The sequence below is a fragment of the Carcharodon carcharias genome, chromosome 7 (assembly GCF_017639515.1).
Source record: "Carcharodon carcharias isolate sCarCar2 chromosome 7, sCarCar2.pri, whole genome shotgun sequence".
Classification (NCBI taxonomy): Eukaryota; Metazoa; Chordata; class Chondrichthyes; order Lamniformes; family Lamnidae; genus Carcharodon; species Carcharodon carcharias.
The window spans coordinates 23,598,662-23,612,606 of record NC_054473.1 but is presented as its reverse complement, the minus strand read 5'-3'; the positions used below and the strand labels follow the sequence as shown (position 1 = coordinate 23,612,606).

Sequence of the window (13,945 nt, the reverse complement as noted above, 5' to 3'; positions counted from 1 at the left end):
TTTCCTCAGCTGTGTAGTTACAGAACATCAACTAGGCAGAGAAAAGCCTCAGGGAAGAGTGGCATAAATATAACAATGTTGAGTCAACACAGCATGGCAGAGGTATGCGCTCTACTGAATTACCCTTTCACATTGTTGTGGATACATCTAGCAGACTAGAGGACATCTCCCACCTTGGATTGTAGCCCTTTATCTTTATCTCAGAAATACTGACCAATTACATTGTAGATCATGAGGAATAATATGGATGAAAGATGGTGAAATGTCAGCAATCCAAGCCTATCAGGTTGGGATTGGGACAAAGCAATCACGGGTCGTGTCATTAAATGGATGACACTCGTTTTGTTTACGTATTTCCGACTGTAAAATAACGTGTGAATTGCAACCACAATAAGCACTGAGGCACTGGGGCGACCTGAACTCCAAGAGGAAGGATATGAAGCTTCATGGCGATCACGTGTTAAAATTCGAAAACAAAATCCACTGCCCTAATGACCTTGCTCATTTTCCATCGGCTCACAGATTGGAAATAACCAAAATATAAATTAAAGCAGAAAGCAGAAAATGTGCATGTCCAAAATATTATAACCTGCCTCTTTCCCTTTGCAGACATGGGCTGGCTGTTGTCTTTGGAGCATTTTCTGTGTTTATTTCTGATTTCCAAAAGTTGCATTTTTTCCCTTTTTTCACGTTGAACATCCAAGATGTTTGTTTATATGCAGACATCCAAGAGGGGGCTTTGAAGAAGTAAATCCCTTTGATAAAATCCAAATAAGAATCCCAAACAAAAAAAAACTAGTTGAATCCAGCCATTAGAAGCTCAAACAGTCCATAATAACACGAGCCTTTCATGCAACCCTGAAAGCTCATGAGAAGAGCGCCAGGATTTGAACGCGCGCCAGTGGCTGGTTCGGGTGCGCTGTCGCTTTAAGAAAATGTTGGCGACTCAAACCCCTTGAAAACTGATCTTGCTTCTGAGGTTTTTTTTTTAAGGATTTACATTCAGTGCCCGGTGACAGATTAGCCACAAAAATCACACAAATCCGGCAACCCAGACGGACCTCGTTTAATGGGATTCTATATGCATTTCGTAAAGTTATTTTAAAGGATGCAAATTGGCTGCAGAGGATAGTGAAGAAAGAAGCAAGGAAAGATTGTGCAAGCTGGTAAGGCTTTAAACGATTCCCACTCACTCGACAGACTTTTTTTTACCGTCTGAAGACGACTCTCCCATTACTGGATTGGGATTGTGGTAGAATGAGGTGGGTCATCCCAATCTTGCTACTGACCGCCCTGGGAGGAGGCTGGGGCTGTCAGCTACCCCACGACTGGAGACCACAAAGTGAGCCGTGCCGAGCTGAGCTGGCCGAAATCATCATCTACGCGAAGGTGCTGGCTGTCTACAAGGACACTTACAGCGTCTATAACTACCTGCCCTGGCAATATGACACCGACCTCTTCTACTCAGCAGAGATCGAGCTGCTGTGTGACCAGGCCTGGGGCAGTATGCTGGAGATGCCAGCAGGAGCCAGATTTAACTTGACTGGACTGGGATATTTCCCTTGTCACTCTTACACAGTCATGGAAAACAACACCTACTATTTCTTTGTCAGGTAAGATTAGCTGAGGCAGTGTGGAGTTAGGGAATGGGAGGGGGGTGGGGGAGGGAGTGGGGGTTGGTCTGGGCGGCTAATAGTTCACAACAAGAAGGATCTTACTCTCTCTTGCACTGAGTGCATTTCTCAGTCCCAGCGCCTAGGAGCAGATTGACCCCATTTGCACACAGATGTACATCCAATCTGTTCCCCTCACATTCAGACGTGTTCTGCAGTGCTGCTCAAACCTTCCTGCATGGTAACATAAAACGTCACTATCCCCTCAAATTGATGGACATCTTTTGGACAGATCTGTCTGCACCCTAACTATGGGGTAAAACTTTTCCGTTGGGTGGGGAGTGAGGTCAGTGCATGAACAGTAACTTCAGGGAGCGCCCGACCTACCACTTTGCCTTCACGCTTTCAATAACCAAAACTCTTGTTCAAATTCTATTCGTCTGCATGTGGGGGTTCTGCTGGTTGTCTTGTTCCGTCGGGAAAGCCGATCCAGTGGCAGCAATCTAACTTAGAACAATCTGTCTCCCGCCATTTCCTGCCATAGTGGTCTTGGCTATTTCTGCATTGGATTCTCGAAACATTTATTACAGAAATGAGGTCCATTTTGGGATGGGGACGGGGGACAGGATTTGGAGGTTATAACCTAAGTTGGTTAGAGATAGGGGGATGATGGTGAACGTTCTTGTTTACATGTGATGGCGTTGCTGCCCTTTAATGCATTAGGTACAAATATTTCCGGGCAAATAATAGTGATTAAAGTGACTCAGGTAATAAGGTGGAGACTTAGATTTTTCTGCTCAGCTGATGAAGGGGAGAGGTTTTCTCTCCCCCCCACCCCTCCCCCTCTCCCCATCATATAAAGGAGAGGACGTTTTCTGTGCAACAAATTTCTAGCCATCGGAGAGACATTTCAGTCTGATGGAGAAAGAATGTCCCTTTGCCATCGCATCGAGATGGGGACGCTTCCAATTTACCTTGCGGAGTCCATGCTTCCAGTTTTCGGATTGGAATGGAAATGTTTCCGTCTGTCTGATGAAAGCACTTTGGTCCATCAAACGCAGATGACCCCGCCCGCCCTATCTGATGGGGATTTTTCTGCTCATCAGACCGAGATGTTTATATTTGATGCAGATGTTTCGCTACATCAGACGCAAGCGCTTCTGTTTATCTGATGGAGATGTTTATATCTGGTAGAAACGATTTTGTTGATCAGACACAGATGCTTCTATCCATCAGATGCAACAGTTTCTGTCTACCTGATGGAGATGTTCTAGTCTATCTGATAGAGATGTTCTAGTCTATCTGATAGAGATGTTCTAGTCTGTCTGATAGAGATGTTCTAGTCTATCTGATAGAGATATTCTAGTCTATCTGATAGAGATATCCTAGTCTATCTGATGGAGATGTTTCAGTCTGATGCAGATGCTGCAGTTCATCAGAAACATATATCCCCATCTGCTGCAGATGTTTCTGTCAATGAGATGGACATTTTTCTGATATTTTTGCCCACCAGATGCAGTTATTTTTATCTCTCTAATGGAGAAGTTCCAGTCTGTATAATGCAGATGACTCTATCACATTGATACGCTTTTTGTCTACATAATGGTGATGGGACATTTTTGCCCACCTAGAGTAAATGGAATTGGGAGAGGTTTCTGTCCATCTGATGGCATTAAGGTTGTTTTGGGAGTCACTTGCCTTTAAGCAGGTCCGACTATGATTGGCTATAAAACAGGCACTGGATTTTGTCAGAATAAGCTCAGTGATGAATTGAACAGTCATTTAGAATGTGACAAGTCAAACTATTATTGAGAAATTCATTTGAAAAATAATGGTGCTGAGTTAATATATTCCAATGGTGAATCTCTCCATAACAAGTGTAACTGAATTTAATCATAGGTGTGGCAGATTACAGGAACGAATTTGTAAAAACAGTTATCAAAAGTCTTTTTGATGGTTTTCTTTCCTCTAGTTTTCAAACAACAGGAGAAATGAAATGGAAAGTTCAAAGTGGCCTCTGAAGACAGCATTCTTTCACCTGAAAATTAAATCATTATTGGTATTGTAATAAAAAAAACTTTGATATGATTTAAGCCCAGCCACAATTAGAGATTGGCAAGTGAGAGTGTGAACAGTTTGCATGATTAGAATGTGCTTCTGCCTGGCACTGGTCTCCCTATTATTGCCAAGCATACATGCCATTCCAGTGTGGGGGTCAGTGATGCTCTGAGGTTGCCACACCTTAGTAATTAAAACCAAGTTTTTCTTTAAAAAGTATTCCTTCATTGGATGTGGGTGTCACTGGCAAAAACCTGCATTTATTGTTCATTCCTAATTGCCCTTGAGAATGCGGTGAATTGCTGCCTTCGTGAACCACTGCTGTCAGTGTGGTGAAGGTACTGGCACAGTGCTGTTAGGCCAGACATCCATGATTTTGACTCAGTAATGATGAAGGAACAGCAATATATTTCCAAGTCAGGGTGTGCATGACTTGGAGGGGAATTTGCAGGTCATGATATTCCATGCACCAGCTGTCCTTGTCCTTCTAGGTGGTAGGGGTCATGGGTTTGAAAGAAGCTGTTGAAGGAGTCTTGGTGAGTTGCTGCAGTGGATCTTGTAGATGGTACACACTGCAGCCGTAATGCAGTGGTGGTGGAGGGAGTGATTGTTTAAGGTGGTGGATGGGGTGCTGATTAAAATACTTCATTTGTCCTGGATGGTGGTGTGCTTCTTGAGTACTGTTGAAGCCATACTCATCCAAGCAAGTGGGGAGTATACCATCACATTCCTGACTTGTTGGTGCTGGAAATGCTTTGGGGAGTCAGGAGGTGACCCACTAAACACAAAATTCTCAGCCTCTGACTTGCTCTTTCAGCCACGTTAAAGTTCTAGTCAACAATGATCTTGACTGTTGATGGCGGGGATTCAATGATGATAATGCTATTGAATGTCAAGGGGACGTAATGGTCATTGCTCATACTTGTGTATGTTACTTGTCACATGCTCCCCAAAAGCCTGAATGTTGGTCAGGTCTTGCTGCAGACGGGCATGGATTGCTTCATTATCTGACAAATGCAAATAGAACTGAACACTGCAATCAACAACGAACATTCCCACTTCTGACTTTATGATGGAAGGATAGTCATTGATGAAACAGCTGAAGATGGTTGAGTTTAGAACACTGTCCTAAGGAACTCCAGCAGCAATGTACTGGACTTATTAATGTACTACTAATGAAGGAGGCACTTACTCACCCAGCTGCCAGCTGGCATGAATCCTCTGTGCAGTTATTATCATTTTAATAACACTCTTTAAAATTCAGTCTAATTGTCTAGTAAAACAAACAAAATATCTCAGAAATTAAAGCTCCCCCTGAGAGGATTTGGCTTGGTTTAAAGGGGAAAAATGCAGTAAAGTATGTTTGTTTGGGGATTTCGATGAGACATGTATTTAGCATAATGCTGTTTTTCATTTAAACACAGATATTAACACTGTTGTATGATTTTAGTTTGCAATACGCAAAAAAGCTCTCGACTGTCTTTCAGTCGAAACTGCTAGCCTGTTTTCAAAGGATTTCACCATCAAAGCTGTGGATTCATATATTAAAACAAGATTAAAGGGTATCAAAGCATACTATCTCAACCCTCACCAAGTTTAGTTCGCCGTGCAAGGAAAGCAAAACTCATATTGGCAACATTCTTCCATTTTAAAGTCAGTCTCCCAGGTTTGTATTGCTTTTACAAATCATTTCCTTTCAGAATACTGCAATTTATATCTACGTACAAAACAACCTAGGAAACCAGAAAAGGCTGAGCAAATGTTTCCAAAAGAGCAACTCAAAAGTTGCTCTGAGTGTAACCCTACATTGGTCCAGAATTTACTGTAACCAGTGAACAAACACTGCCCACGTTTTGCTAGGCTTGCCCTTGCACAGTTAGTTTCTGTACTCAGGTACGGAAAGTAAAATAAAGGAGAAAGAAAGATAGAATGGATTAAAAGAGATAAAGAAGACAGTCAGCAAGAGAAAAAAATAAAAACAATTTTAAAAACTCCTACAATACACAGCTGAAGGAATGAGACTCCACGCTTGTAAATTGTAATTTTCAATAGCAGAGAGGTTGTTTGACAGTAATTAAGACATATCATATCATTAAAAAAGTGACTTGGATTGAAATGGACAAGCCCTAACTTTCTGTGGTGTGTTTAGTCAATATATATGGCACAAGTGCAGGAACTTTATGTCATTCATTATACTTGAATGTGGAGTCAGATGATGAGATACTTTTTACATGCAGTTTAAAGCAGAGCAACTGACCTTGGATAACTTCTGGATTTTCACATTTAACTTCCTATCTGCAGTTACTTAAGTTGCTGTCTGATTTGCACATAAATATTGGCAAGCACAGTTATCTTCACTGTCACAGTAAATTCTGGCCTAATATTTAATTGCATTGAAAGTGCAGTGGGATACCAGCTACTCATAACTTAAGATGCTTATGCAACAGAGATTGTGGCAAAATCTGCAGAGAATTTTGCTCATTTCATCCAGAGAAATTGTTCTGAATATGTATTGGTATTCTGCTGCTAAACCTGATTGTTAAGTTGTTTTGAAACCATGAATATGTTCTTCAGCATGACGTGGAGGGACACTTCTCTCCCTCTCCCAGTTGATAGTTGATACTGGAACTCTCCTTTCTCCTGCTCTCCTGTTTAAGTAGATATTTGTCTCCTCAATTCAGATTCTCCTCCTTCAGTTCAAATTTATGCTGCCCTCCCTGCATCATGTTGCATTCTCCTCCTTTCCCCTCTAGTTCATGACAGCCACTCTTCACCCTTCTGACCTTAAGCTGCTGACAACCACATGAAAAGCCTATCATGCTTTTCGAGACCCAAGGTCTTTTGCAGAAGGAACACTGAATACGAAGCATAAAGTAGAACCAAAACTGTGATGTGATGAAAGAGATGGTAGAAGGAAAAGTTTTTGTGGAGACTTTTGACAGTGGGGCAAAAGCATAAGAAACCTTAGTAAGAAGAATAGTGGTGTTGATGGGATGTTGAAATGGAGATTGCAAAGTTAGGGTGTAGCCAAGACAAGGGGAGATTCAAAGCCAAATGATATGTCATATTGGTCAGGGAATTCGCAGAGGTTGTTAGAAGTAGGGGTATGCAAAAAATGAGGCAGAATTTCGACTTTCGGTGCAATAGGTGATCCAGGCACAATTTGCAGCCAAAGCTGTGTTAGTTTTGAGAAATGTGTTTTTTCCTCAAATGTATATACCTGACTTTAAATCTACCATGAACCAGCACAATCGGGCAGTGTTTTAGAATGTATTTTTTAAATTACATTTTTCTTTAAAATATATTCCTTGTTATATGTAAAAGCAGTAACTTGATGCAGTGAGATTAATACTGAAAATGAGTTTATCACAAAAAATAAGTATTTCAATCGGTGTCTAGTCTACCGCCTACTAGTAACCATTTTTAAAAATAACTGAAAATGACTTTAAGAATATATACAGAACCCTTTGCGAGTTATATTGGAATACAGTAATCAGTTTCATATACACACACAAAAGCTTCAATTGTGTGGCTATTAGTGTCCTTGTGCTGGGAAGAACCAGCTTAATTTTACTGCCTTACTGAGGACCTGCAAACAAGTGCAATTAATGCAAGCTCCTAATAGTGATTAATTTGATTTGTGTGTGTGTAATTTAAAAAATACATTCTAATGCACTACCTGATTGTGCTGGTTCATGGTAGATTTTACTTGGGTATATACATTTGAGGAAAAAGCACGTTTCTCAAAACTAATGCAATTATGGCTGAAGATTGTGCCTGGATCACCGATTGCATCCAAAGTCGAAATTCTATTCCATTCTTTGCACACCCCTGCCTCTAACAACCTCCACTAATGGGTGTGGGTGTGGCCAGTTTTGTAAGCAGGGCCTGCATCCTAGAGCAATGTTTTTTAAACTTGAACAAAAGAATTCACCAATTTTAGGTGAATTGCACTGAAAAACCAGCACAACTGAGCAGAAACTCCAGGCTAATGTGTTTATTAATAATCACTAACAATCATGTGAATCAGCAACTGCAACAGCACTTCATCTTCTGTCTCTCTCACTCTCTCATATCTACAGAAACGTCTGAGTTTTAATTTAGATGCCTACACATCCCCATCCTTTTCCTCAGGGATGGGAATAGCCACAGCCCTAGCTTATTACAGAAATACTGCTCCACATTTATTAGACAAGCTAGGAATTGGAACATCAGTCCAGTGGTACATGATATGTCTGTCTGAGACTAACTCAACTTAGAGTCCAGACTTGAAATGTTAAGTTTTCTTTACTATGCAGACTGGCCTGCTATTTCCAGTCTTTACTGCTTTTACAACTATAAAAAGTTTACAACAGTGCCAAAATGGTTTAATAACACGAAACAAGACTAGCATCACTAAATCCATTCTTCACAACACTCCCAGACTTGTAACAATTCACCAGTTTATTATTCTAACAACATAACATTATATTGCCAAATCAGATCGCTTTGCAAATCAAGCTGATATCAAGCAATCAGTGAAGAACCTCTCCATGAACTTATAACCAGGTAGTGCTAATTGTTGTCATATTGCTATTAACTGCATAATATTTCTAAGTAGAATGTTAATTACTAAGAACAATTATGCAACATGATTACTTGCATCTTCAAAAGATAATCGCAAGGCTCAAATCACAATTCCAATATAACAATACCAGAGGGAGACAAGGTGATATTGCACATGAGGTCATTTTGGAGAGCATAAAATGAGTTTGAAACAAATTATTTGCAGCACTCAGCGTTATTATTTGAAAATTGAAGTAGTTATTTCCATATGCGCTAAAAAGCATCTTTTTTGATTATTTCTAAAAACTATTGCAGTCCCCCCCAAACAAATACCATTATATAATGCACTCAAATTGCATTGAGTGAACCCTACTTATCAACAAATTATGTTTTCATGCTTTTATAGTAATACTGTAATTCCTGTTTATTTTGAACAATGCAGCCAAGTTTTTAGAATTAACTGTCTCCTTGTTTTAATAAAATCTCCCAACAGATTTGGTCAAATTTTGCTTCATAACATATCATCAATCATGCAGTGAGACCACTGGGAAGAGTATCGAGCATTAATCACACAATGAGACCACCCACCAATACCATCAATCACGCAGAAAAATTGCTGGATAGGACATAGTGCACAAAGCAACATTAAATTACTTAATAATCATACATTATTTATGACTCCATTGAGTCTGGTTGTATGACATATATTTGTTCGCTATTAATATCACTAGAGAGCGTAGAAGAACACAAGCCAGTATGGATCACGATGTTCCAAAAACTGCGGAAGGAATTTTGAGAAGCAAGGGGAATTGGGTTAGGGTACTCAGTTAAAGAGCCTCAGCAAAGGCTGCTGAAGCTGTCATTGGATTCCTGACCTGCTACAGCTCTCACCGATTCAGCAGAGACCATCAGCTGAAAATTCCATCCAATACCTTTCAGTTATCTGTGTTTACATGGTCAGGATAATTTGCAAATAATCTATTTGTTATCTGCATACTGGATGGTTTAGCACTCTTCTCAAATGGCCACAAATTTAATGTAGACCAGAAGGTACACAATTTAAAGCATCTAAAATATTTACTTGCAATTCAATGCAATTAGAAACCACAAAACAATTAGGATTAAGGATGGGGTTGTTTAAGTGCCAAGATGCCATTTCAGAGAATTTGGCCTTCTTCAACTAGTGTGGTGTGAATAGGTATTAAAGAGAATCTGGATATCTCTAGGACATTATTACACAACCTTAGCTTCATGAATTATAATATGGAAAAGAAGGGGGTTGGTCTCAAGCCATCAATGTTTTTTGCTTTAGGCTCAGACTAACATTTCTTATCTGAATGTTGCAACAACCAGCTATTTAAAAAACTATTAAACATACACAGTTCAATTAGGATAGAAACTTCGAAAGGGTAGGCCTGTCCCTCACAGAAACTGATTAGTATCTTTCTCTATGCTCCCCTGAAGTGAGAACAGCGTTTTCCGTTAATTTTCCACTCTGAAGAAAGAAGAACTTACATTTATATAGCATGTTTCACATTTCTGGACATGCCGAAATGCACTGGAACAGATTAATTTACTTTTGAAGTGTAATTATTATTGTTATGCAGACAAACACAGAAATGGGCATTTATGCCAATAGCCATAAGGCAAGGTCACAGAAATAGCAAGTGAATGAATGGCCAAATAACCTGATTCTGATGAGAAAAGAATGTTGGCTAGGATATCAGAAGAATATTCTGCCCTACTTCAAATAGTGGCATGGAATCTTTTACAACCACCTAAAAAAGCAGATAGGGCCTCAGTTTATCATCTCGTCTGCAAGATAGCATTTCTGACTTTGCAGCACTCATTCAATACTGCACTGGAACATCTTACTAGAACTGGAGCTTGAGCTCATAGCCTTCTGTTCAGAAATAAGAATTCTATTAACCGACTAAGCTTACATTAGTAGACTTCCTCCCTGTGCATCAAGTGCTGCACATTGGTAGGTCATTAGTAAGCCACTGTTAGAATATTTGCTTCTATTTTGGGTGCCACACAATGAAGATTGTGCAGAAGAGGTTCATTGAGATTATAACCTGGCAACAAAAATTAATATTACTTCTGAAAACTGAATATTTTCCAGTATTTTTATTTTCTATTTCAGGTTCCCAACATCTGCAGCGTTTTATTTTTGTGTTAATATTACCTTGCCCAATTTTAAATAAGCACTGAACATTTTGTGGCCGTCAGTAAGTAGAAGTAGCAATTGTCCAACCTCTTTAAAAAACCTGACAATTGTTCCTACCCCATCCCCATTCTGGAGATACTGGCTGCATCTTCCTCTTCCTCCTTCCTTCCTGTTAAAAGCAATTTCTGTCCTTCCACCTGCCCTGTTACTCCTCCTAGAAACTAAGGGTAGAATTGTTCCAGACTTGCACTAAGTGCGGTTGCAGGCAGGAAAAATGACTTTTTACCCTTTGGCCACAATGGCGGGTTTTCGTGCCGTATCATCACATTCCCGCCTCATTAATCATGCATTCCAGGGAAACATGCCATTTTGCTGGTGGGCGGCCTCCAATTCACTCATCACGTTGTCACCTCGCCACATCCTCATGCCAGGTGCCATATTTAAAGTGCAGCCATGCGCACATCTCTCAGTGCTTCCAGCCCAGGACTGCTGCACAGGAGACATGGTCCAAAAGGCAAGAAGGCTGCAGCCCCCAATTCAGTGATGCATCCCAAGGATGTCTTCTGCATACCGTTGGAGTCCGCCGTGATTCCCTTTACCCCTGCTCTGGCCCATCATTGTCACCATTCCAGCTTGGGAGGCGGTCACATTAGTGGTCAGTGCCAACATTGCACAGAAGATGTTCGCCTTCCAGTGCAGAAAGAGCATGAATGATCTGATTAGTGCTGCCAGGGTAAGGCAACCATCTCATCACTCTAAACTCACACACACACAAGGCCATCACACATTCACTGGCATCTCACTCACTGCCAGCTCAAGGGACATCACCACTCACTCTCTCACACACACAACCTCACATTTCCATCTGGATTCATTTCCTCTGGAGGCTGCCTCTTCAGCCCTCACCCTCTTGAAGTCACTTGCACATATCGACATGTGTCCCCACATGCACCCTGGGATACTCCAGCAATGCCTTAGCCTTGTAGTCTCTTCCCTTGCCTGAGGCCACTTTTCTCCCTTCCCTAAGCAAGCCATAGTCTGCAGCCATTGAAAAGCCATCCCTGCCTTATCGTTGGTCTCGTAAGTAGAGACCCGCCCATAAGCCCCCCTAAAAGTGATGTATTGTTGCCTGGTGCTGATGACCGCAAGTGCTGCCCAAAGCAAGGTAGGCAAACAAACCTCAAAGTCCCGAGCAAAGTGCAGCTCACCAGGTGCACATCACTTATGTTCAGTTGTGAAACATGTGCCCAGATGATCCAGCGTGGGGGGTGATTCTAGTGAGCTGGGCTTATAATAATATGCAGATGTATTACAATGAAGTTCCTGGCATGTGGCGATGGGAAACGTGGCCCACTATTGATGGGCAGAGTAGACAATTGCAAACTGCTTTCACAATGTTGTGAAACCGATTTTTGGCCTCCCTGCCATGTTGTCTGCTCACACCCGCTATGAAGCCCAATGCCAGCGGGCACAGAAAATTCCGCCCTAAGCCGACTGGTTCGTGGAAATAAAAGTGTCAAATTCTGAGGTCATTACAAGGCAATCCAGGTTTTTCTGGTGTTTTGAGAATCATATTCCACTATTCCATTTGTTTGTAACCGGTTCACGAGCCATTGGTTCATGGTGCCCAGAGAAGTCAAATTCTATTTTTTGTACATTTTGTATGATCACAGCCGGTGTTAATTGCTGCACAAAGTTTCCAGAGGGAAACTTGGCTTATGGGCCACAACCTCTTTTTTTTGTATTCTGATAATGAGAAGAAGATGTACCAAGCTCAGCAGTAAGAGGTCCAGTAACACTTTTGGGCTTTTAAAAATGAAAAGTAGAAGTTTTATTTTAAAAAGAAAACTTAAGCACACAAGATTACAATTACACAATTAAGGTTAGTCTTACAAAACATTCCCCCAAAAACCATCTACTTGGTCAAACCCACAAGTAATCCCCTTCCAGGCAACACTCCCTTATAGATATTAGCTATAAAAGAAATCCAGTAAATTACACAAAGCAAGTTTCTGTTGCTTCAATAAAGGTGTACCATATGACCTTTACCCTCTTCCACTTTGTGGTGGAATTCACTTGAGAATAAAACTGCTTGCTGCAGTCTGGCTGGACTGGATGGGTGATTCAAACTGGATCCTCTCCAGCCCAGCACTCCAACTATCTCAACAGCTCAAACAGCTCCAGCTATCTCCAGCCATCTCTAGCTCAACAGCTATCCACAGTAACTCTAATATACCTTTTTCCCTTTCATCTTTCTATTGTTCTCACACCCCTTTGAAACTCAAACCCTTCCAAATATAAGACCTTTTTTGTCCATCTTGTCTCTGCTTTTGGGTCAATAAAATATCATATCCCCACTACTTGTTTACCTATGAACTCCTGCAAGATGTAAACATTTTCCTTAGTACCTCTGACTCCCCTTTGATATTCAAACAAACTCTCAACTTACCTAAAAATGCAAATGTTAGATCTAACCTATTTACATGTACCTCAACTTAACACCTCTATACTTTTCATGTTCCCCAGACAACCTGATTCCTATCAAACTATTTCCCAGCTTAATTAACTCATACACACAAACACAGACCTAGCTTCCTTTACAGAATAACACAATGCTCCCTAAAATATTTTTAAAAATAATTTCCATTCTCACGATATGTGAAAAATAATGTTGCAGACAGGAGGGGGATTAATTTAAACAGCCCTGATTTCTACACTCACTCACCATCTGTAAACAAAAAGGTGTTTTTGGTTTCTGATTTCTCCCTTTATAAGTGGCAGCGTGTTTTTTCTCAGCCCTTCAGTTTGGAGTGATCCAATCCTCTATTAATAACCCCACAGAAAACTTGAGATAAGGTAAAATCAGAGATTTGTTTATTTTACACCGAAACAAAACGTGGGAAAGGGGTTTCTCAATGTCTGCCCCTTTTTGCACTCATGCAATAAAAGACGGCTAAGGGAAAGAAAGGGGTACAGGGCCAGGCCACGATTATAATGAGTTATGTTTCACGTGAGTCCAGAGTCCGGGATCAAAACTTCAGTGGTGTATTTTTTCAGAGGTTAGCAGGCTGAAATGCTGCAGGATGATCCATCTTTCCAGAAGCAAGGACTTGCGTGATGGAAGAAGGCACATAGAGATGAATGAGTCTTATAGGCACTGATACAAGAGTTCCAATATTCCAGTAGTACACAGTGTAGATGAGGGCCAGGCAATTTTAAACCTGGTTAGAGCACTTCCTGCTGCTGTTTGATGATAAATGGCAGACAGAGGCAGGCTGCATGCCTGGAGTCCTGCTTCTCTTCTGAGGTCAGACAGTGACTGAAGATAAAATTCAAAAGCTGTATAATTAAAGGAATTCAGACAGCTCAAGTTTTGGTCATGTGACAGAGTTGTTTCTGGTTCAGATATTCAGCTAACGAAGACCCTGGTTGAAACCTATTGTGTTTTGGAGCAGTTAATGGCGGAGCTATTAGCACAATATTGGAGATTATGAGTCACAATAGCTCTACCGTTGCCCATAACTGTCTGATGCAGATGTATAGTCTACCATCCTTTGTG

At 40.8% G+C, this 13,945-nt stretch overlaps 1 protein-coding gene across 1 annotated transcript in view; it reads left to right on the top strand.

The window, feature by feature from the left end:
• Nucleotides 1–969: 969 nt before the first annotated feature.
• The window catches only part of LOC121280518 (coiled-coil domain-containing protein 3-like), a 33,199-nt gene continuing 20,223 nt past the window's right edge, over nucleotides 970–13,945 (top strand). Inside the window, exon 1 of the mRNA XM_041192599.1 lies at nucleotides 970–1,613. Within this exon, the coding sequence (XP_041048533.1) occupies nucleotides 1,258–1,613 (356 nt within the window). The 5' untranslated portion in view covers nucleotides 970–1,257. The remainder of the gene's footprint in view (nucleotides 1,614–13,945) is intronic.